At 45.7% G+C, this 25,217-nt stretch overlaps 1 protein-coding gene across 5 annotated transcripts in view; it reads right to left on the bottom strand.

The window, feature by feature from the left end:
- Window positions 1-2,623: 2,623 nt before the first annotated feature.
- Window positions 2,624-25,217, bottom strand: part of GMEB1 (glucocorticoid modulatory element binding protein 1) — a 49,031-nt gene continuing 26,437 nt past the window's right edge. For 3 of the 5 annotated variants that reach the window (XM_009203243.4, XM_009203235.4, XM_009203241.4), the window contains exons 6-10: window positions 19,906-20,063; window positions 17,082-17,213; window positions 15,300-15,437; window positions 8,687-8,809; window positions 3,043-3,804 (exon numbers count right to left, since the gene is read on the bottom strand). In XM_009203243.4, the coding sequence (XP_009201507.1) occupies window positions 3,104-3,804; window positions 8,687-8,809; window positions 15,300-15,437; window positions 17,082-17,213; window positions 19,906-20,063 (1,252 nt within the window). In that variant the 3' untranslated portion in view covers window positions 3,043-3,103. Of the gene's footprint in view, window positions 3,805-8,686; window positions 8,810-15,299; window positions 15,438-17,081; window positions 17,214-19,905; window positions 20,064-25,217 lie in introns of all 5 variants that reach the window. The other 2 variants (XM_017958921.3, XM_009203251.2) reach the window with 2 other exon arrangements.

Genomic DNA, 25,217 nt, shown 5'->3' with positions numbered 1-25,217 from the left:
GAAGCATGATGCACACACTACCTTAAAACCCTGACCAATAGCTCTGATGGAGGAAAGAACGGAACCTGAGCTAGCATGTTGGTATTCACGAGGGCTCTTCTGTCCTGAATTGGTCCTCTCATCTCTGGGAAAGAGAAAAAGTGTCCCTACAAACCACAATATGGATGAGATGTGCCTTCCTAGATTCAAGTAGATTCAGTCTTAGATAGCAATTTTGTTTTTATGTACCAACAGAAAACCTAAAGAAGCAGGAAATAAAAGCTACTTCCCTCACTAAAGATATATTAAGGGCCAAATATTTGTTCTACATTGATTGCTAAGTCTATTAGATATTTTGAAAAGAAAAATAAAACCCCAGACTATTTAAAAACTGAAATCTACAACTGTATGGAGTTCATAAATCTCATTCTTAAGAGTGACCTTCAGGCTGGGTGCGGTGGCTCATGCCTACAATCCCAACACCTTGGGAGCCCAAGGCGGGCAGATCGCTTGAGGCCAGGAGTTCGAGACCAGCCTGGCCAACATGGCGAAACTCCATCTCTACTAAAAATACAAAAATTAGCCGGGCATGGTGGCGGGAGCCTGTAATCCCAGCTACTCAGGAGGCTGAGGCAGGAGAATCGCTTGAACCAAGGAGGCAGAGGTTGCAGTGAGCTGAAGTTGCGCCACTGCACTCCAGCCTGGGCTACAGAGCAAGACTCCGTCTCGGGAAAAAAAAAAGAGTAACCTTCCCATGTTACAGGGTTTCTTTGGCCAAATACAGCCATCTGAAGGATGGAGAATGAAACTTTTACTTGCTCGATGGGGTTTCCAACATCTGTTGGAAGAAACATGGCTTCTGATAGATGCCTTCTTAAAAATAAAAAAGAAAAAGAAACTACAGGTCAAAGTTATGTTTTTAATTAAAAAAAATTCCTCCCACTCCTAAGGTGTGTGCTTTCTTTTTTGACCTATTTTTCCTTTAATTTGTCTGTAGTTTCCCTGCATCCCTATATTTTTCCTAGTGCAGTAAACAATGCAATCAAAGAAATAAAAACCAGGGTCCACTCTTGCCCCAAACACTGAAGAGGGTCAAAGAGAAGGAATCACAGCACGGAAAATGGCCCAGCTCTAAATATACAAACAACATTAAAAACAAAACAAAAAAAATAACCCCCCCCCCCCCCAACACATTATTATTGACATTCCTGGTACATTTCCTATAATATAATGTTGCAGACAATGCTTCTTTCCCAGGGAGTCCAGCTCACTCAGGAGACATCTAGTTGGTGCCTCAGGAAAGCCTGGGGGTGTTGAGTCCTCTCTGCCAAGCCTAAAGCTTTTTATGATCTCAGTATCTCACAGAAACATCTGTGGTATAAATGAATCTAAAAGGGGATGAAGGCAGGCAGGCACCTGTCACTGTTCTCCAAATCAGCCAAAAAGCTGAAGAGCGTGGGTTCCAGGAGACAGATGCCATTAAGAGTTGAGGGATGGAGGGCAGAACAAGAGGAAGCACCAAATGAGTGGCTGCTTTTGGTTCCAAAGCCAAAAAAATGGCCCCACCAAAAATGGCAGCTGGTGTGATGGAGGAACTCCCTGATCCTGGAGTCATGCAATGAAAATGATGGCCTTGGAGCCCCATCCCTGTGACAGCCACAGTCCAAGAACCAGAGCAATTTACATCACATTGCACAGTTTCAAATGAATGGACTGATCCTAGTTTAGGAGGGTGAGTGCTTTGACAAAGTGTGGAACAAGGTAAGCTACTACCTTGAACCCCAAAGCACAGCTGTAGCATCATCCTTGGCTTTCCATTTCTTTCTCTTTTTTTTGAGATAGAGTTTCACTCTTCTCGCCTAGGTTAGAGTGCAATGGCGTAATCTCAGCTCATTGCAACCTCCACCTCCCAGGTTCAAGCAATTCTCCTGCCTCAGTCTCCCAAGTAGCTGGTATTACAGGCGCCTGCCACCATGCCCAGCTAATTTTTTTTTTAGTGGCTGGCCTCAAACTCCTGACCTCAGGTGATTCGCCCACCTCGGCCTCCCAAAGTGCTGGGATTACAGGTGTGAGCCACCGCACCCGGCCTTGGCTTTCCATTTCTGCAAAATCAGAGGCCACTGCTGCCACTTGTTCTGTGGAGATGTGCCTTCCACTTATTACCACCCTCTTCTCAAAATGGCACTCACGGTACTAACTTTTAGAGATCTCCAGAGGTGTCAGTTGCACCTCTGGAAGTAAGATGATTTCCCTGCCCATAATTGTCAAAGCACTTCCTTTTTTTTTTTTTTTTTTGAGATGGAGTATCGCTCTTGTTGCCCAGGCTGGAGTGCAGTGGTGCGGTCTTGGCTCACTGCAACCTCTGCCTTCCCAGGTTCAAGCAATTCTCCTGCCTTGGCCTCCCAAATAGCTGGGATTACAGGCACCCGCCACCACATCCGGCTAATTTCTTTTTGTATTTTTAGTAGATACGGGGTTTCACCATGTTGGCCAGGCTGGTCTCAAACTCCTGACCTCGTGATCCACCCGCCTCAGCCTCCCAAAGTGCTGGGATTACAGGCGTGAGCCACCGCGCCCGGCTAGCACTTCCCTTTTTAAGCTAGTGCTGGCATGCCACCTTCCCCTCAAAGCAGAGTCAACTTCCTTTTGTTTCAGAGTTTTGTACTGGCCTCTGTAGGCCCTTTTCAGGATACAAAATAAAGTGCCCTTCTGCATCCACATGCAAATGGGTTGCCTTCCAGTGTCAGATCTGTGTTCCGGAGTTTGGTCAATGCATCTTTACAAGAATAAAACCACATGCCTACACAGAGAAATGAGCCTGTAAATGGCTTTCTGGACAGGGTTACTCGTTATCTTGACACTTCCCCTAAAAGAAATTACTTTCTTGGTGTAAGATGATTAGGACATTGAATGACCTACTCTCAACTTCTGGAAGGGCAGCTCGTTTTGTCCATTTTTCAATGAGGGAGTGGGAGGAACCCAACATTTTCAGTTACAACAATAAGATTTTGTTTTGTTTTTTTTTAAAAAGGGTCCTATGTGGAAATGAGTGGGACAATGATAAAAATAAACAAATAATTAAAATTCCAAATCAAAACATAACTCCTGGCCCTGAGATCCCCAGTTAATCCTCTAAGACCACAATCTCCACATTGTGAACTTGATGCTGGTGTTCTTCCATCTCAGCCACAACTTTCTCCTCAGTCCTCAGCTCTGTCTCCAAGATGACCGCTTTGCCCTCAGTATCTTCAGCCTCTGGGTCCGGGGCTGGGTCAATCTCAATGATGGTCTGCCCATCCTCTGAGGTGCTTTCAACAGCCTGAATTGCCGAGGTTAGGCCGGACTCCATGGCCACCAATTCCACAGGGCTAACCATGGTGGTCATGTTGCCCAGTGTACTCCCATCCTGCATGGCAGTAGAGCTCAGCAGCGCCAAGCTAGATGAAGGGTGGATGGTCACTGTGTCTGGTGAGCTGCTCTTGGCAGAGGAGACCACTGTGGCATAGCGGAAGAGCTGAGGGCCAGAAGGCAGTGTGTGGACAGTCACAGGACTGGAGCCCTGGCTGAGGGTGGCCACTGGAATATTGCCCATGGAAAATGACTGACCCACTGGGGTGATGGTGATGGGTGAGATGACTGTGAACTGAGGCTGCTGGACAGGAGGAGAAGGGCTCAAGACAGTGGTGGAGGCTGGCCGCTGGAGCCGGGGCCGTTTTGGAGGCTTAGGAGTGCTCACAGGCATCAGTACCACATTTTGAACCGTCTGAGATTTTAGCCTATGATCCTGGGCTTGTTTCTTCTGCTCCTCCAACTGGCGTTCCAAGTCTATGGAAAAAAAGAAAAGACTTTGTGTGGAGGGAAGTAAAATCTTGGGAGCATTAAACTGAGAGTCAGGAGACTTGGTGTCTCTGTCTGGTTTTGTTACTAAGTAGCCTCAGGCAAGTCGTGATATTGTTTTCCTTCTTGTTGTGCTTTTTTTTGGGGGGCAGGGTCTGGCTACGTTGCCTAGGCTGGAGGGTAGCGGCTATTCACAGGTGCTATCATTGCGCACTACAGCTTCAAACTTCTGGCCTCAAGCGATCCACCCACCTCACCTTCCCAAAGTGTTGGGATTACAGGCATAAGTCAGTGCGCCCAGCCTGCACAGTCCCTTGGAACTCTCATGGACCTACAAAGAAGCTACAATGGCCACTCCAAAAAACAGTGATTTTCAAACTATCCTTCAAGGCAAGAATGCCTTGCTGCATTGGCTGGAAAACTACTTTGCTGGTTACTCAAATAGCCACAGTTTACGACTGTTGCCCAGAAAGGTCTACAGAAAGTTACAGAAGAAGTCCCTAAAAATTACAGAACTAAAAGAGGTCTTAAGAGTTCAAACAAATTCATTTTAACAGGGATCCAGGTAGGGAAAGTGACTAACAAGGTTATAAACGTAGGGCCAGGACAAAAATCATCTGATGGTCAACTTGGTTGCCTGTGCATTATAATACGCCTATCACTATCCCTCTCCCAAGTGTCCAGTCCAACCTAGGTGACCCCTGGTAAGTTAGGTTCCACAATGGAACCTCTTTATTACTTAGTACCTGATAAGCACCCAAGAATCAGTTACACTTGTAGAACACTTTGCTCCCTATGTGTTATATTGTGATATAATAAGAAATACATATTTAGTCTCTGACCCTGGATCCTGGCACACAGCTCCTAAAAATACATGGATCTCTAGAGCAGTAAATGTCTTTATATCTCTTTTGTTTTTTTGTTTGAGACAGAGTCTTGCTCTGTCGCCAGGCTGGAGTGTAATGGCGCGATCTTGGCTCACTGCAACCTCCGCCTCCCTGGTTCAAGCGATTATCCTGCCTCAGCCTCCCGAGTAGCTGGTACTACAGGCATGCACCACCATGCCCAACTAATATTTGTATTTTTAGTAGAGATGGGGTTTCATCATGTTGGCCAGGATAGTCTCAATCTCTTGACTTTATGATCCGCCCGCCTCGGCCTCCCAAAGTGCTGAGATTACAGGCGTGAGCCAGTGCGTCCGACCTAAATGTCTTTATATATATATACACACACACATACATATATAAAATATATATACGTATATATTTTATATATATCTAATATATATACGTATATATTATATATATATATATTTTTTGAGACGGAGTCTCGCTCTGTCACCCAGGCTAGAGTGCAGTGGCGCGATCTCGGCTCACTGCAAGCTCTGCCTCCCAGGTTCACGCCATTCTCCTGCCTCAGCCTCTCGAGTAGCTGGGACTACAGATGCCTATCACCATGCCTGGCTAATTTTTTGTATTTTTAGTAGAGACAGAGTTTCACCGTGTTAGCCAGGATGGTCTCGATCTCCTGACCTCATGATCCGCCCACCTTGGCCTACCAAAGTGATGGGATTACAGGCTTAAGCCACCGCGCCCAGCCAATGTCTTTATATCTTAATGAGATGACCGGTATCTGGGAAGCTTTAGCTAGATTCAAGATGGGGGCTGGTCACCAGAAAGAACCAGGCATGATTGAAGGATTAAGACTTTCAGCCCTACCCCTACAACCTCCAAGGAGTGGAGAGAGGCTGTAGGCTGATTACCAATGGCCAATGAGGTAATCAATCATACCTATATAATGAAGCCTCCATAAAACCCCAAAAGTACAGGGTTCAGAGAGCATCGGATTGTTGGAGGTTCCTGAGAGTGGCATGACTACAGAGTGCATGGAAGTCCCACTCTCCTTCCCACCTTGTCCCATGCATCTCTTCCATCTGGTCATTCATCTGTATCCTCTGTAATAACCTTTATAATAAACCCAATAAACATTGAGTGACTGCTCCTCTGAGTTCTGTGAGCCACCTTAGCAAATTAATCAAACACAAGAAGGTGATTGTGGGAACCCCAATTTATAGCCAGTTGGTCAGAAGCACAGGTCATTTTGCAGTTTGCCTTCAACAATTAATTGGAAAAAAAAAAGCACAGGTCACAACCTGGGGCTGAATGGGAGGCAGTCTTTTGAGACTGCGCCTTACCTGTGTGATCTGATGCTATCTCCAGGTGGACAGTATCAGAATTGAACTGAATTATATATACCCAGTCAGTGTCCACTGGAGAGTTGATTGCTCGGTATATGCAGAAAAACCCCTACACATCTGATTGCAGAAGTGTTCTGTGCTATACTGAGTGTATGAGCATGTGAAAAACACTTTGGTTTTTCCAATGACTTATACTATAAAACGCCAAGAGTGGCCGGGCACACTGGCTCATGCCTGTAATCCCAGTACTTTGGGAGGCCGAGGCGGGTGGATCACCTGAGGTCAGGAGTTCGGGACCAGCCTGACCAACATGGAGAAACCCTGTCTCTACTAAAAATACAAAATTAGCCAGGTGTGGTAGCACATGCCTGTAATCCCAGCTACTTGGGAGTCTAAGGCAGGAGAATCACTTGAACTCGGGAGGTAGAGGCTGCGGTTAGCTGAGATCGCACCATTGCACTCCAGCCTGGGCAACAAGAGTGAAACTCCATCTCAAAATAAATAAATGAATAAATGAGTAAATAAAAATAAAAAATAAGGCTAGGCGTGGTGGCTCACACCTGTAATCCCAGCACTTTGGGAGGCCAAGGCAGGCAGATAGATCCCCTGAGGTTAGGAGTTTGAGACCAGCCTGACTGACACGGTCAATCCCTATCTCTATTAAAAATACAAAATTAGCCGGGTGTGGTGGTGCATGCCTGTAATCCGTCACTTGGGCGACTGAGGCAGAAGAATTGCTTGAACCCGGGAGGCAGAGGCTGTGGTGAGCCGAGATCATGTGACTGCACTCCAGCCCGGGCAACAAGAGTGAAACTCCATCTCAAAAAACAAAAATAAATAAAATAAATAAATAAATGGCCGGACGCAGTGGCTCACACCAGTAATTCCAACACTTTGGAAGTCCGGGGTGGGCGGATCACAAGGTCAGGAGATCGAGACCATCATGGCTAACACGGTGAAACCCTGTCTCTACTAAAAATACAAAAGAGTTAGCCAGGCGTGGTGGCGGACGCCTGTAGTCCCAGCTACTCAGGAGGCTGAGGCAGGAGAATGGCGTGAACCCGGGAGGCGGAGCTTGCAGTGAGCCGAGATCGCGCCACTGCACACCAGCCTGGGCGAGAGAGCGAGACTCTGTCTCAAAAAAAATAAATAAATTAAATAAAATATATAAATAAATAAATGTCATCCCTAGAAGAATGTCCAGGTATAATACTGAGTAGCAACTTGAAAAATATTAATAGGGCTGAGCGCAATGGCTCACACTAGTAATCCCAGCACTTTGGGAGGCTGAGGTGGGTGGATAACTTGAGCCCAGGAGTTTGAGACCAGCCTGGGCAATATGGCAAAACCCCATCCCTACCAAAAATATAAAACAGCTGGGCATGGTGGTACACACCTGTAGTCCCAGCTATTCAGGAGGCTGAGGTGGGAGGGTCACCTGAGCTCGGGGAAGGTCAAAGTTGCAGTGAGCCGTGACTATGCCACTGCACTGCAGCCTCAGTGACAGAGTGAGACCCTGTCTCAAAAACAAACAAAAAGAAAAATATTAGTATGTCATGATGAAAAAAAGCAGAAAACAAAACTTTATGTACACAATGATCAAAACCATCTGAAAAAATAATACAGACGGCCGGGCACGGTGGCTCAAGCCTGTAATCCCAGTACTTTGGGAGGCCGAGACGGGCGGATCACGAGGTCAGAAGATCGAGACCATCCTAGCTAACATGGTGAAACCCTGTCTCTACTAAAAAATACAAAAAAACTAGCCGGGCGAGGTGGCGGGTGCCTGTAGTCCCAGCTACTCGGGAGGCTGAGGCAGGAGAATGGCGTAAACCCGGGAGGCGGAGTTTTCAGTGAGCTGAGATCCGGCCACTGCACTCCAGCCTGGGCGACAGAGAGAGACTCCATCAAAAAAAAATAAAAAAAAATAAAAATAATACAGACAAGGGACCAAACGCCTATATTTCTAACAAATATCATTTTTCTGATGGTTTAAAGGTTTTCTTTTCTTTTTTTTTCTTTTTTTGAGACAGAGTCCCACTCTTGTTGCCCAGGCTAGAGTGCAATGGCACTATTTTGGCTCACTGCAACCTCTACCACCTGAGTTCAAGTGATTCTCTTGCCTCAGCCTCCTGAGCAGCTGGGGACTACAGGTACACACCACCACACTCAGCTAATTTTTGTATTTTTAGTAGAGATGGGGTTTCACCATGTTGGCCAGGATGGTCTCTATCTCTTGACCTTGTGATCTGTCTGCCTCAGCCTCCCAAAGTGCTGCGATTACACAAAATTTCTGATTACCACAAACAATGGAGAAAGTGCTAAATTTATATCTACCAAACAAGCAGTATCAATAATGTAAAAAAGACAAAGATCAATTTGTGTCTTCTGCCACCAACATTATTGAATTAATGGAGCAATCTAAGAAACATCTTAATCCTCCACAAGACACAGAAGCGGGACTATGATGTCAACTGCCTTCTTTATTTCCTTTGTGCCTCTTTTGTTTCTTATCAATACACTTCACCTGCGGCTTTTTTTTTATTTTTAAAAGCAAAATCTGAAACTATTAAAAAAAAAAAAAAAGAAAGTTACCCTAACATTAGTCAACAAGAAAATGGGAAGACAAGAATATTAGCATATCACCAAAGAAGAGAGATAAGTTACACATACCTGTCAGAGTATAGAGAAACTGTTCTTCTCCCTGCTCTACTTGGTTCCTTCTGTTGTCTAAAACCTTCTTGACTGTGTCCATTAGGCCAAATGTGTGTGCTACATTGTTGAGAACAGCAGCATCTATTTAAAACAAAAGACATGCCTGTCCAGTTAAAACAGATATGTTACACCACTCTCCATTGTGCTGTTTATAAATATGAAACAACCAGAAATTATGGGACTCTCCTAACTGCATTTTAACACATTTTTAACCAAGATTTATTACATGTATAATGAATTCTGGTTTAATTGTTATATTTTTATAAGTCTTTCCATATAAATAAATACAAAGACCAGGCTGGGCATGGCGGCTCATGCCTGTAATCCCAACACTTTGGGAGGCAAAGGCGGGAGGATCACTTGAGGCCAGGAGTTCAAGACCAGCCTGGGCAACATAGTGAGACCCTTGTCTCTACTTACATAAATTTGAAAAATCTTTTTTTTCTTTTTTTTGGAGACAGAGTCTTGCTCTGTCCCCCAGGCTGGAGTGCAGTGGCGTGATCTTGGCTCACTGCAACCTCCACCTCCTGGGTTCAAGCGATTGTCCTGCCTTAGCCTCCCGTGTAGCTGGGACTACAGGCGCCCGCCACCACACCCGGCTGTTTTAGTAGAGACGGGGTTTCACCATATTGGCCAGGCTGGTCTCGAACTCCTCACCTTTTGGTCCACCTGCCTCGGCCTCCCAAGGTGCTGGGATTATAGGCATGAGCCACCGCACCCAGCCAATTAGAAAAATTTTTTTTGTTGTTGTTGTTTTTTTGTTTTTTTTTGTTTTTTTTTTTGAGACGGAGTCTCGCTCTGTCGCCCAGGCTGGAGTGCAGTGGCCAGATCTCAGCTCACTGCAAGCTCCGCCTCCCGGGTTCACGCCATTCTCCTGCCTCAGCCTCCCGAGTAGCTGGGACCACAGGCGCCGCCACCTCGCCCGGCTAATTTTTTGTGTTTTTAGTAGAGACGGGGTTTTGCCGTGTTAGCCAGGATGGTCTCGATCTCCTGACCTTGTGATCCGCCCGTCTCGGCCTCCCAAAGTGCTGGGATTACAGGCTTGAGCCACCGCGCCCGGCCCAATTAGAAAAATTTTTAAGGCTAGGAGCGGTGGCTCACATTTGTAATCCCAGTCTCTAACAAAAATACAAAAATTAGCTGTGTGTGGTGGTATGTCCCTGTAATCCTAGCTACATGGGAGGCAGCCAAGGCAGGAGAATTGCTTGAACCCAGGAGGCAGACATTGCAGTGAACCAAGATCATGCCACTGCACTCCAGCCTGGGAGACAGGGCTAGACTCCACCTCAAAAAAAAATTTTTTTTTAATATCTTGCATCTGTTTATAGTTCTGACTTTAGGTTTTGAAAACATAGTCCCTATACTAGATAGAGTTAGTTTCATCTCAATTTTGCTATTTTCTATCTGTGCAACCTTTGGTAAGTCATTTCACTCTTTTCTCATCTAAAACGAATGGAACTAATAATACTCTGCAAAATAGACATGAAGATTAGAAATATATTTTAAGTGTCAAACATGAGGATTGGCATGCAAGATTATTATTTTTATTATTATTATTTTTTTGAGATGCAGTCTTGCTCTGTCACCCAGGCTGGAGTACAGTGGCACAATCTCAGCTCACTACAAGCTCTGCTTCCCAGGTTTAAGCGATTCGACTGCCTCAGCCTCCTGAGTAGCTGGGATTACAGGTGCGCACCACCAAGCCCAGCTAATTTTTATATTTTTATTAGAGACAGGGTTTCACCATGTTGCCCAGGCTGATCCTGAACTCCTGATCTCAACTGATTCACCTGCCTCAGTCTCCCAAAGTGCTGGGCGTGGTGGCTTATGTCTGTAATCCCAGCCCTTTGGGAGGCCGAGGTGGATGAATCACCAGCCTGACCAATATGGTGAAACCCCGTCACCACTAAATACAAAAAATACAATAAAATGGCCGGGCATGGTGGTGCATGTCTATAGTCCCAGCGACTTGGGAGGCTGAGGCAGGAGAATTGCTTGAACCTGGGAAGCAGAGGTTGCAGTGAGCCGAGATTGCACCATTGCACTCCAGCCTGGGAAACAACAGTGAAACTCGTGTCTCAAAAAAAAAAAAACTGGGCCAGGCACGGTGGTTCACGCCTGTAATCCCAGCACTTTGGGAGGCCGAGGCAGGTGGATCACGAGGTCAGGAGATCGAGACCATCCTGGCTAACACGGTGAAACCCTGCCGCTACTAAAAATACAAAAAATTAGCCGGGCATGGTAGCGGGCACCTGTAGTTTCAGCTACTCTGGAGGCTGAGGCAGGAGAATGGTGTGAACCCGGGAGACGGAGCTTTCAGTGAGCCAAGATCACACTACTGCACTCCAGCCTGGGCAACAGAGCGAGACTCCGTTTCAAACAAAAAAATGCTCCGCCTCCTGGGTTCACGCCATTCTCCTGCCTCAGCCTCCCGAATAGCTGGGACTACAGGCACCCGCCACCACGCCTGGCTAATCTTTTGTACTTTTAGTAGAGACAGGGTTTCACCGTGTTAGCCAGGATGGTCTTCATCTCCTGACTTCGTGATATGCCCACCTCAGCCACCCAAAGTGCTGGGATTACAGGCGTGAGCCACCGCGCTTAGCCCTCTGTTCCCTTCTATATAAAACTTCTGGAAAGAACTGTAAGCCAGGTGCGGTGGCTCACGCCTATAATCCTGGCACTTTGGGAGGCTAAGGCAGGCGGATGGCTTGAGCACAGGAGTTTGAGACCAGCCTGGGCAATATGGCAAAAATCCAGTCTCTACAAAAACTACAAATATTAGCCAGCTGCAGTGGTATGTGCCTGTAGTCCCAGCGAATTGGGAGACTGAGGCAGGAGGATCAATTGAGCCCAGATGGGTAAGGCTGCAGTGAGTTGTGACTGCATCACTGCACTCTAGCCTGGATGACAGAGCAAGATCCTGTCTCCAAAAAAAAAAAAAAAAAAAAGGTCAGTATTTGTGTTCATTGCTTCCTTAACTTGGACAACTTTACCTACATTCCTTCCATGGTCACCTCACTTGGTCCCATGGTTTGAAATAACATACACATGCTGAGCACTCCCACATGTACATCTCCAGCCCTGACCTCTTTGCTGTATTCCACATTCATACTTCTGTCTAGATGAGTGACATCTCTATTTGATGGTCCAATAGTCATCTCAATTTAAGAGGTAAAACTAATTTTGATTTCCTCTCTAAACCTGCTCCTTTCCCAGTGGCCACCATCTCAGTAAATGGCATCACCACTCACAGCTCAGGCCAGAAATGTGTGAATCATCCCGGTATCTTTCTTGCTTTTTCACCCTGCATCCAATCCATCAGCAAGACTTGACAGTTTGACATTCAAAATACATTCTCAATCTAATCACTTCTTCCTAAATCTACCGCTACCCGCTCTAATCCATGATACATTATCTCTTGCTTGGACTAATTCCTTTAAGAGCTTCCCAACTGGTCTTCTTTCTACTTTTTCCCCATAGAGTCTGAGTCTACTCTCCACACAGCAACCAGAACAATCTCTTAAAAATACAAATCTGGAGGCCAGGCACGGTGGCTGACGCCTATAATCCCAGCACTGTTGGAGGCCAAGACAGGTGGATTACCTGAGGTCAGGAGTTCAGGACCAGCCTGGCCAACATGGTGAAACCCTGTCTCTACTGAAAAATACAAAAATTAGGTAGGTGTGGTGGCAGGCACCTGTAATCCAAGCTACTCGGGAGGCTGGGACAGGAGAATTGCTTGAACCCAGGAAGCAGAGGTTGCAGTGAGCTGAGATAGCACTCCAGCCTGGGCGACAGAGCCAGACTCCATCTCAAAGGAAAAAAAAAAAAAAGATTCTGTTGTCAAGTTTGCTTAAGTGTATGGTATGTAAGGTATGAGTTATAAAGAAGTAACAACAAATGACTAACAAAAATAAGAATTCGCTGGGTGCGGTGGCTCACACCTGTAATCTCAACACTTTGGGAGGCTGAGATAGGTAGATCACCTGAGGTCAGGAGTTCGAGACCAGCCTGGCCAACATGGTGAAACCCCATCTCTACTAAAAATACAAAAAACCTAGCCAGGCATGGTGGTGTGTGCCTATAATCTCAGCTATTCAGAAGACTGAGACAGGAGAATCACTTGAACTTGGGAGGTAGAGGTTGCAGTGAGCCAAGATCACACCACTGCACTGCAGCCTAGGCAACAGAGTGAGACTCCGTCTCAAATAAATAAATAAATAAATAAATAACCAAATAAGGATTCACTGAACATACGAGGTCTCACCATAATCCCATTTCTTTCTTTCTTTCTTTTTTTTTTTTGAGATGGACTCTCGCTCTGTCACCCAGGCTGGAGTGCGATGGTGTAATCTCCGCTCACTGCAACCTTCGCCTGCCGGGTTCAAGCAATTCTCCCACCTCAGCCTCCTAAGTAGCTGGGATTACAGGCACCTGCCATCACGCCTGGCTAATTTTTGTATTTTTGTAGACACAAGGTTTCACCATGCTGGCCAGGCTGGTCTTGACTTGCCGACCTCAGGTGATCCGCCCGCTTCAGCCTCCCAAAGTTCTGGGATTACAGGCATGAGCCACAGCGCCTGGCCCATAACCCCATTTCTATCAGATTAGAACATCCTTTTGGCCGGGCGCGGTGGCTCAAGCCTGTAATCCCAGCACTTTGGGAGGCCGAGACGGGTGGATCACGAGGTCAGGAGATTGAGACCATCCTGGCTAACACGGTGAAACCCCGTCTCTACTAAAAAATACAAAAAAACTAGCCGGGCGAGGTGGCGGGCGCCTGTAGTCCCAGCTGCTCGGGAGGCTGAGGCAGGAGAATGGCGTGAACCCGGGAGGCGGAGCTTGCAGTGAGCTGAGATCCGGCCACTGTACTCCAGCCTGGGCGGCAGAGCGAGACTCCGTCTCAAAAAAAAAAAAAAAAAAGAACATCCTTTTACATTCTGCACAGCAGCACCCTGAAAGTATTCAGAAACAGCTATAAGTGAACACAGTAGGTTCAGAAAGCCTTAAGTTAATAGGATATGAGAATAATCTAAAATCAAGTGGATTTCTCCAATTTTCAGACTCTCTATATATACACATAGTGGACATACACACATAATGAGTATATACAGAGAGAATCTGAAAATACATATCTCGGCTGGGCGCGGTGGCTCATGCCTGTAATCCCAGCACTTTGGGAGGCTGAGGTGGGCGAATCACCCAAGGTTAGGAGTTTGAGACCAGCCTGGCCAACATGGTGAAACCCCATCTCTACTAGAATTACAAAAAATTAGCTGGCCGTGGTTGCACGAGCCTGTAGTCCCAGCTACTCAGGAGTCTAAGGCAGAAGAACTGCTTGAACCCAGGAGGTGGAGGTTGCAGTTAGCTGAAATCGTGCCACTGCACGCCAGCCTGGGTGACTGAGTGAAACTCCGTGTCATGGAAAAAAAAAAAAAAAAAAGAAAAGAAAATACATATATTGAGAGACAGAATGCTTTGTCATTTTGTTTTTTTTTTTTTTTTTTTTTGATATGGAGTCTTGCTCTGTCACCCAGAGTGGAGTGCAGTGGTGTGATCTCGGCTCACTGCAAACCTCCACCTCCTGGATTCAGTGATTCTCATGCCTCAACCTCTCGAGTAGCCGGGATTACAGACATGCACCACACCCAGCTAATATTTTTTTTTTTTTTTGTATTTTTAGTAGAGACAGGTTTTCACCATGTTGGCCAGTTGGTCTCGAACTCCTGACCTCAGTAATCCGCCACTCTCAACCTCTAATATACGGGGATTACAGGCATGAGCTACTGCACCCGACCTTTTTTTTTTTTTTTTTTTTTGAGACAGGGTCTTGCTCTGTAACCCAGGCTGGAGTACAATTGTATGATCATAGCTCACTGCAGCATCGAACTGCTGGGCTCAAGTGATTCTTCTAAGCCTCAGCCTCCCAAGTAGCTGGGACTACAGGCACCCACTACCAACCACACCTGACTAATTTTTAAAAAGCTTTTTGTAGGCCAGGAGCAGTGGCTCATGCCTGTAATCCCAGCACTTTAGGAGGCCGAGGCAGGGGGATCACCTGAGGTCAGGAGTTCAAGACCAGCCTGGCCAACATGGCAAAACCCTGTCTCTACCAAAAATACAAAAATTAGCCGGGCATGGTGGTGGGCGCCTGTAATCCCAGCTACTCAGGAGGCTGAGGCAAACAGAATTGCTTAAAACCCAGGAGGCAGAGGTTGCAGTGAGCTGAGATTGCACCACTGTACTCCAGCCTGGGCAATAAGAGTGAAACTCCATCTTAAAAAAAAAAGTTTTTTTGTGGAGACAAAGCATTTCATGATGTTGCCCAGACTACTGGCACCATTTATAAAGACAAAAATTACCTGTGGAAAAGCATGGCCAGATCTGAGTTCAAAACCTAGTTATGAACCTTAGACAAGTGACTTAATTTATATGAGCCTTAGTTTCTTTATCTGTAAAATTAAGATAGTAATACCTATACATCAGGGTTTTTGCAAGGCTTACAGGACCTGCCTACAGAAGTGAGTATTCAATAAATGACTGCTACTGTTAGGATTAGTGCACTTACCTGTGACCTGGAAGGGAGCCTGGATGAGCCGCTGCTGAACTCCCCGGAGTAGCTCCTCTATTTCCTTCTGTATATTGCAGACAACTTCTTCCATCAGCCCTACATCAGCTATTCCTTTCCAGAACATCAAAGTGTCCTCTGGCACAAGAAGGATAAGACCGAGGGTAAAAAAGAGACACTACAAAGATACTTAGGCAAATCTCTACAATGTGAAATTCAAAATTATTTTAACTCAAAAGAATTTCTTATTGGGCCATTCCTGAAAAAAAAGAATAGGCTTTGGAATACTAGATGCTTCCTGAGTGGGCACCCAATTATTTGGCCCTTTCAGCAGCATAGGTGCTTGGGATAATTGCCTCAATTTGTCATTCTCTGAATTTGTCATAGTTCTCACTACAAAGAATAGTCATTTTCTTCCAATAAAGATATTAAACATTAAATAAACATATTTAATATTAAATATTTAATTTTAATTTAATTTAAAAATGAGATATTAGATATTTAATATCATAAAAGTTAAATAGTAAAGATATTAAATTAAATATTAATTAAGATATACTCTCCCTAGTCCTATACTTAAGAAAACAAAACAAAACATTTGGATGGACGGGGCTATAAGCTCTCTGAGGGTGGTGGCTCTATCTTTTCTTTTTTTTTTTTCTTTTTCTTTTTCTTTTTTTTTTCTAAGATGGAGTTTCGTTCTTGTTGCCCAGGCTGGAGTGCAATGGCGCGATATCAACTCACTGCAACCTTCGCCTCCCAGGTTCAAGCGATTCTCCTGCCTCAGCCTCCCAAGTAGCTGTGATTACATGCATGTGCCACCATAACCATTGTATTTTTAGTAGAGACGGGGTTTCTCCATGTTGGTCAGGCTGGTCTTGAACTCCTGACCTCAGGTGATCCACCCACCTTGGCCTCCCAAAGTGCTAGGACTACAGGCGTGAGCCACCGTGCCCGGCCTGTCTTTTCATCTATGCACCTAGCACCTAACAACAGTGCCAACTAAAAATGAATTAATAAATGGAGGGTGATGTGAAGCCTCTCCTGGTCCCTTCTTTTTTTTTTTTTTTTTTTTTTTTGAGACGGAGTCTTGCTCTGCCGCCCAGGCTGGAGTGCAGTGGCCGGATCTCAGCTTACTGCAAGCTCCGCCTCCCGGGTTCACGCCATTCTCCTGCCTCAGCCTCCCGAGTAGTTGGGACTACAGGCGCCCGCCACCGCGCCCGGCTAGTTTTTTGTATTTTTTAGTAGAGACAGGGTTTCACCGTATTCGCCAGGATGGTCTCGATCTTCTGACCTCGTGATCCGCCCGTCTCGGCCTCCCAAAGTGCTGGGATTACAGGCTTGAGCCACCGCGCCCGGCCTCCTGGTCCCTTCTAAGTGAACAATCATTAATCACCATGCTCTATAACACTTGGCATCTATTTTTTCCAGCTAACATCTCAAAACTTAGGTTATCTAAGAAATGTGCCAAGGTTGGAGGCAGTTTGATCGGATGAAAAGCATAGATTACATAGTCAAACAGCTAAATTCAGCTCTGACACTTGTTTGTGACTGGTCTTAGGCAAGTTGCTGAACCTTTCTGAATTCTGATTTCTTTGTGTGTAAAATGTGACTCTGCAGGGTTATTGCATGGATTAAAGTAGGATGTTTGTAGCTATAGTTAGTATTTATATGCATGAGAAAATCCAGCGAAAGTAATTAAGAGGTTTTCCGTGTCCATAATGATAATGGTGATAAGGGTCACAAGACCCTGAAAGATATCTGAGCCCTATAGAAGAATACCTGAAATTTCCTCTGAGTCTTTCTTTACACCCTCCTCCGTGGCCATGGTGACAGCAGCGGTGAGAGCTGAGTTCCATTCCAGCCCTGCCTCTTCCATGCTCTCTTCTGAGATGGCAATCTGCGTGATGCTACCTAAAAGCAGTCCAGTAGAGGTGAGAATGGTGAATGTAATGAAAAAATTATAGCCATCCTATATCTCATAGTCAACAGCTACAAAGACCTTGTTATTTTAACATTCTAGCCTCTTGGCTGCAGGTCCCTATTTTAAAAACTAGACTCTTAGGTAAGCCAGGATGAATACTGGATTTTCTAAAGAAAACCTGCCTTGCAAAGGAAAATGCTTTCTTACTTTGAATAGAAAGTGAAAGATAACTTACAAAATCACAAAAGAGCAATGTGTTTCCTGGGTGGATATGTTTTTGAAAGAGATTGAAGATAGGCATTACTACTAGGCTGCCTGCCCCAGACTTATTGAGGGTGAAGAAAGCTTGAAATAATTTAAGAGAAAGGTATAGTGCTTTGCCAAGAGCTCTACTACAAGCAAGTTTGATACTAAGCATCTAACTTATTTATTAGCCTATAAAGACAAAGTAAAAGAAATGGAGACCATAAAAATCAGATAAGAGATTCATGTATAGCAGATTCACAAGGGGGAAAAAATACCCTTTGCTATGACTTGTATAGTAAGATTTTGACTGGGCATGGTAGCTCATGCCTGTAATCCTACCACTTTGGGAGGCTAAGGTGGGCAGATCGCTTGAGCCCAGGAGTTTGAGACCAGCCTGGGCAACATGGCGAAACCCAGTTTCTACAGAAATTAGCTGGGTGTGGTGGTGCACATCTGTGCACCACTAGTTACTCACTAGGCTGAGGTGGGAGGATCACCTGGGCCCAGGGGCTTAAGGCAGCAGTAAACCATGACTGTGCCACTGTACTCCAGCCTGGGTGACAGAGTAAGACCCTGTCTCAAAAAAAAAAGAAAGCTTTTGGCCAGGTGCGGTGGCTCATGCCTGTAATCCCAGCACTTTGGGAAGCCGAGGCAGATGGATCATGAGGTCAGGAGAACGAGACCACCCTGGCTAATGCGGTGAAACCCCATCTCTACTAAAAATACAAAAAATTAGCCAGGCGTGGTGGCGGGCGCCTGTAGTCCCAGCTACTCAGGAGGCTAAGGCAGGAGAATGGCGTGAACCTGGGAGGCGGAGCTTGCATTGAGCCGAGATTGTCCCACTGCACTCCAGCCTGGGCAACAGAGCGAGACCATCTCAAAAAAGAAAAAAAGAAAGCTTTTAACAAAGAGAATTGAGAAAAAACAAACTAATCCAAAAAGCAATATAGGTAAGTATGGACTCTACACACTGGAGGATATCAATAATCAAGCAAAAGATAATCAAGTAAAGGACTTATAGCCAAATAAAAAGGAAGTACAGTTGTCCCTCAGTATACATGAGGGATTGATTCGTGGACCACCTGCATATATAACCAAATCTGCACATGTTCAAGTCCTAAAGTCAGCCCCGTGGAATCCACATATACAAAAAGTAAAAGTTAACACTTCATAGACCCGGGTTTTGCATTCTGCAAATACTGTATTTTCAATCCATGTTTGGCTGAAAAAAAAAAAAAAAAAAAAAAAAAAGCTGCATAAAAGTGGACCCCTGCCGATCAAACCCATTGTTCAACGGCCAACTATAAATAACATTTCACAGTATTTTTCACTTTTCAAGTGAAAAGTCAAGTGTTCAAATATTAAAACTGCCAGATATTTTATACTTTCCTGAAAGGGATTTAGGTTTCAAGAGAGTTGGCTTCTACTCACCCACTGGTTACACAGTATATTAGAACTGACCAAAAGATCTTTTTTTTTTTTTTGAGACGGAGTGTTGCTTTGTCACCCAGGCTGGAGTGCAGAGGCATGATCTCAGCTCACGGTAACCTCTGCCTCTCAGGTTCAAGTGATTCTCCTGCCTCAGTCTCCTGAGTAGCTGGGATTACAGGCATGTGCCATCATGCCCAGCTAATTTTTTTTTTTTTTTTTGAGACGGAGTCTTGCTCTGTTGCCCAGGCCAGAGTGCAGTGGTGTGATCTCGGCTCACTGCAAGCTCCACCTCCTGGGTTCACGCCATTCTCCATTTTTCAAAACAGCCTAATTGAACCTTAATATGCAAAGTGGCACCAAAGTGAAACTCTTATATAATTATAACTATTGAACTACCTTTCCAATGCTTACAATGCATTGTAAGGAAAAAACAAAGGAGGAGGTCTGGCCAATAGGAATCATTTGGAAGAAAACAAAGCATGTTTCCAAAGCATGGAATCCCATCCAAGATTAGCATACTTCACAAGGCACATCAACGCTCATGAGAATTGAAATTAAGATTATACAAGAGGCCGGGTGTGGTGGCTCATGCCTGTATTCCCAGCACTTTGGGAGGCTGAGGCAGGTGGATCACCTGAGGTTGGGAGTTCAAGACCACATAACAAACATGGAGAAACCCTGTTTGTACTAAAAATACAAAATTAGCCGGGTGTGGTGGTGCATGCCTGTAATCCCAGCTACTCGAGAGGCTGAGGCAGGAGAATCACTTCAACCCACGAGGCAGAGGTTGCGGTGAGCTGAGATCGCACCATTGCACTCCAGTCTGGGCAACAAAAGCAAAACTCCGTCTCAAAAAGAAAAAAAAAAAAATATATATATATATATACACACACACACACACACACACACATATACATACATACACACACACACACACGGGAGAAATAAGGGGGAAAGTTCTGCTGAAAAACACAGTGGGTTTTCAGGTGGTTTCCTACCCCCTACCATCAGCCGAAGTGGGTGTCTGCACCACACTTGTCTGCTGTCCTGGCACTGGAGCTCTTGCACTGCTGATCAGAAGATCAAATTTGGTGCTTCTGCAGGTATTGGAGCAAACTTTGTCATGTTGGTAAAAATCAATCTGTCCGGAGTCCATCATTTTCCTGTGCAAAGGGAGACAAGAAGTACCAGTTCAGCCTATACTTCATATAGTGGGAACTAGGCCTCAGGGAAAAATAGGGACAACATTGCTGAGTCTACTGTGTAAATTAGGGAAACCTAATAGTGTTAGAAGTCATTAGGTTGCAAAAATTCTAATTTGGGCTTTAAATTTTCACTGGTCCTGCCCACATTTACCAGTATTCCTTCTCCCTCCGTAGTTTATTCATTATGAGCACTCCAGCAAGATCTGGTGCCAGTTTCACAGACATAAAGTTTCAGTCTTTTAAAAAACTCTCCTAGGCATGCAGAAAAAAGTTGACTATACTAAACCCACTCTGGAAAATGTCCTTATAATTGGATCCACAAAACGTTATTATAGACCACGAGCAAAACCATGGGGTATTTTAATTATAGTAAATTCTATGTTATAATGTCACGTGGCTTTCACTAAATATTTTTTAGTATTTTCTTTTTTACATTTGGGAAGAATTGGCATGTGCTTGTCTTTCTGGGTAAATAAAACCCACCAAGAACAACAAAACTCAAACTTAAAGGTACTCCTTAGCCAGGCGCAGTGGCCCATGCCTGTAATCCCACCACTTTGGGAGGCCAAGGCAGGAGGATCACTTGAACTCAGGAGTTTGAGACCAGCATGGGCAACATGGTAAAACCTCATTTCTATAAAAAATACAAAAATCAGTCACGCGCAGTAGCTTACGACTGTAATCTCAGCACTTTGGGAGACCGAGGCGGGTGGGTCACGAGGTCAGGAGATCAAGACCATCCTGGCTAACACGGTGAAACTCCTCCTCTATTAAAAATACAAAAAAAAATTAGCCGGGCGTGGTGGCGAGCGCCTGTAGTCCCAGCTACTCGGGAGGCTGAGGCAGGAGAATGGCATGAAACCCAGGAGGCAGAGCTTGCAGTAAGCCGAGATCACGCCACTGCACTCCAGCCTGGGTGACACAGCGAGACTCTGTCTCAAAAAAAACAAAAATCAGCCAGCGTGGCCTAAGTGCCTGTAGTCCCAGCTAATTGGTAGGCTGAGGCTGAAGAGTCGCTTGAGCCTGGGAAGTGCTTGAGGCAGGTTGCAGTAAGCCGAGAGACTACGCCCACTGCACTCCAGCCCCAAGACAGTTAGACCCGTCTCAAAATAAATAAATAAATAAACAAACAATAAAAATAAAAATAAAACTAAAAATAAAGGTATTCCTTCCCAATTTCATTGGATTACTAATTTGCCACAAATCATCTGGAATTTTTTAAAACGGTTTCGCTGGAAGCACGTGGAGTAAAATAATTTGCAATTTTTAGATGAGTCTTCATTTCCCAGGCTGGAGGTGGCTTGAAGCTCACACTGTAAGGCCCTCCCCGAAGCAGACCATTCTCCTGGCTCAGTCTCGGAGAGGGACTACAGGCCACCCCGCCTGGCTAGTTTTTTTGTATTTTTTAGTAGAATGGGTTTCTACTCAAGGCCAGGAGGGTCTTGATCTCCTGACCTGCGGATCACTACTCTCGGCTCCCAAAGTGCTGGGATTACAGGCTTAAGCCACCTCACGCCTGGCCAAAATTTTTAAATAAAACAAAAGAACACAAATAATGTTTATGTGGTTCTGACTAACAAACGACATGTGGGCAAAGGTCACACCTGTAATCCCAGCACTTTGGGAGGCCAAGGGTGGATCACCTGAGGTTGGAGTTCGCACCAGGCCTGACCAACATGGAGAGAAACCCCATCTCTACTAAAGCAAACAAGGCATGTGTCACCATGCCTATAATCCGAGCTATTTGGGAGGTTGAGGCAGGAGAATCAAGCTGGAACCCAGGAGGGGTAGAGTTTGTAGGTGGAGCTGAGATCACACCACTGCATTCCCAGCCTGGCAACAAAGCTGGGCATGGCTCACACCTGTAATCTCATAGCACTTTGGGAGCTGAGGTGAGCAGAGCAGCTTGAGGCCCAGAGTTCTGAGACTGAAGCCTGCCAACATGTGGGGAAAACCCCGCTCTACTAAAAATACGTACCTGGTCAAAGGGTGGCTCAAGCCTGACTGGGAGGCCGAGACGCATGGAGTCACCGAAAGCCTGCAGGTATCCACCCGTCCTGCAACACGCAACCCTGCCTCACGCACAAAAATCCGCCGGGCGAGATGGCACTGTAGTCCGAAGCACTGGGAGGGCTGAGGCAGGAGAATGAACTGGAGGCCGGAGCTTGCAGTGAGCTGAGATCCCGCCACCGCACTCCAGCCTGGCGACAGAGCCGAGACCTCATTCTCAAAAAAACAAAAAAAAAAAAAAAAAAAATAACTGGGTGTGGTGGAAAGACTCCATAATCCCAGGCCATCACGGTGGAGGCTGAGGCATGAGAATCACTTGAACTAGGAGGCAGAGATTGCAGTGAGCCGAGATCAGCCACCACACTCCAGCCTGGGCCACAGCAAAACTATAATCTCCCAAAAAAAAATTCCCCCAAAACTAGGCCGGGCACGGTGGCTCAAGCCCGTAATCCCAGCACTTTGGGAGGCCGAGACGGGCGGGATCATGAGGTCAGGAGGATCGACCATCCTGGCTAACATCGTGAAACCCCGCCTCTACTAAAAATACAAAAACTAGCCGGCGAGGTGGCGGGATGCCTGTAGTCCCAGCTACCGGAGGCTGAGGCAGAATGGCGCGGAACCCGGAGGCTGGAGCTTGCAGTGAGCCAGATCTGGCCAATGCACTCCAGCCTGGGTGACAGAGCAAGACCCGCCTCAAAAAAAAAAAAGGGCCGGGCTGCTGCCCAAGCCTGTAATCCAGCATCTTGGGAGGCCGATCATGATCACTTAGGTCAGGAGTTCGACTATCCTGCTGCACGGTGAAACCCCCATTTCTACTAAAAAAATACAAAAAAACTAGCCGGGCAAGGGCGGGCTACCGTAGTCCCAGCTACTCGGGAGGCTGAGGCAGGAGAATGGCGTGATCCCGGGAGGGCGGAGCTTGCAGCTGGAGATCCGCCACTGCACTCCAGCCTGGCGACAGAGCGACTCTGCCCCAAAAAAAAAAAAAACACAAAAGCCGGACACAGTGGCTCACACCTGTAATCCCCGCACTTTGGGAGGCTGAGTCGGGCAGATCACGAGGTCAGGAATTCAAGACCAGCCTGACCAATATGGTAAAACCCCGTCTCTACCAAAAATACAAAAATTAGCCAGGCAAGGTGGTGTACTCCTGTAATTTTAGCTACATGGGAAGCTGAGGCAGGAGAATCACTTGAACCTGGGAGGCGGAGGTTGCAGTGAGCCAAGACTGTGCCACTACAGCCTGGGCGACAGAGTGAGATCCCGACTCAAAAAAGAAAAAAAAAGGCCGGGCACGGTGGCTCACGCCTGTAATCCCAGCACTTTGGGGGGTCAAGGCGGTTGGATCACCAAGTCAGGAGATCGAGACCATCCTGGCTAACATGGTGAAACCCCGTCTCTACTTTTTAAAAATACAAAAAATTAGCCAGGCGTGGTGGCGGGCACCTGTAGTCCCAGCTACACGGGAGGCTGGGGCAGGAGAATGGCATGAACCCAGGAGACAGCTTGCAGTGAGCCGAGATCACGCCACTGGACTCCAGCCTGGGTGACAGAGCGAGACTCCAAAAAAAAAAAAAAACCTATGTGAAGAAAATATTTAGCATTTTCAGCTGGCCACAGTGGCTCACATCTGTAGTCCAAGCTACTCTGTAGGACTGCTAGAGCTGAGGAGTTTGAGGCTGATCATGCCAATGCACTCCAGCCTTAGTGACAGAACATGACCTTTTTTTTTTTTTCAATTGCCCTTTTTAAAAAATCTTTGAGCTGGGTGCAGTAGCTCACGCCTGTAATCCCAGCACTTTGGGAGGCCAAGGTGGGTGGATCACCTGAGGTCAGGAGTTCGAGATCAGCCTGGACAATATGGTGAAACCCCATCTCTACTAAAAGTACAAAATTAGCCAGGCATGGTGACACATGCCTGTAATCCCACCTACTCGGGAGGCTGAGGCAGGAGAATCGCTTGAACCTGGGAGGCGGAGGATGTGGTGAGCCGAGATCGCGCCATTGCACTCCAGCCTGGGCAACAAGAGTAAGTCTCCGTCTCACCAAAAAAACAAACAACAACAACAACTAAAATCTTAGGCCAGGCAAGGTAGCTGACGCCTGTAATCTCAGCACTTTGGGAGGCCAAGGTGGGTGGATCACGAGGTCAGGAGATCAAGACCAGCCTAACACGATGAAACCCCGTCTCTACTAAAAAAAATACAAAAATTAGCTGGGCATGGTGGCACACGCCTGTAGTCCTAGCTACTTGGGAGGCTGAGGCAGGAGAATCACTTGAACCCAGGAGGTGGAGGCTGCAGTGAGCCGAGACTGCACCACTGTACTCCAGCCTGGCAACAGAGCGAGACTCCATCTCAAAAAAAAAACCAAAAAAATCCTACAATACACAGACAACGTCAACATTTTAGCATATTTTCTTCTACTAAATTTTACTTACATATATGTCTTAACACAGCCAAAATCAACTTAATAAATTTTCTGTTTTTCTTCCTTCAAATTATGTCATAAGCATTTTTCATGTAAAATCTCTTCAGAAATATTTTAATGACGGCAAAACATTCATAGTATATACTCATATATATTTAGACAGGTCATAATTGACTTTAGAAGTCTTTGACTATATATTAAAGCAGACTATAAGTTTCACATTAATAAATAATGTTGTAATAAACATCTTTATGCTTGAATCTCTACAAGCATTATGGATTTTTCTTGAAAGAGATTCCTTAAAAATAATTATTTTTATTTTTTAATTTTTTATTTATTTTTCAAAATTTTATTTTTTCCCCCCATTAAAAAGAATTAAATGGCCGGGCACAGTGGCTCATGCCTGTAATCCCAGCACTTTGGGAGGCTGAGGTGGGTGGATTATGAGGTCAGGAGTTCAAGACCAGCCTGGCCAAGATGGTGAAATCCTGTGTCTACTAAAAACTACAATTGCTTGAACCTAGGAGGCGGAGGTTGCAGTGAGCCAAGGTCACGCCACTGCACTCCAGCCTGGGTGACAGAGCAAGACTCTGTCTCAAAAACAAACAAACAAACAAAAAATCTTTCTTGTCTCCCAGGATTTTGAAGAATAAGTTGATTAAAGTCAAATAA

The sequence above is a fragment of the Papio anubis genome, chromosome 1 (genome assembly GCF_008728515.1).
Source record: "Papio anubis isolate 15944 chromosome 1, Panubis1.0, whole genome shotgun sequence".
Taxonomy (NCBI): domain Eukaryota; kingdom Metazoa; phylum Chordata; class Mammalia; order Primates; family Cercopithecidae; genus Papio; species Papio anubis.
The sequence above is the reverse complement of the archived record's forward strand: the minus strand, read 5'-3'. Positions and strand labels throughout refer to the sequence as shown.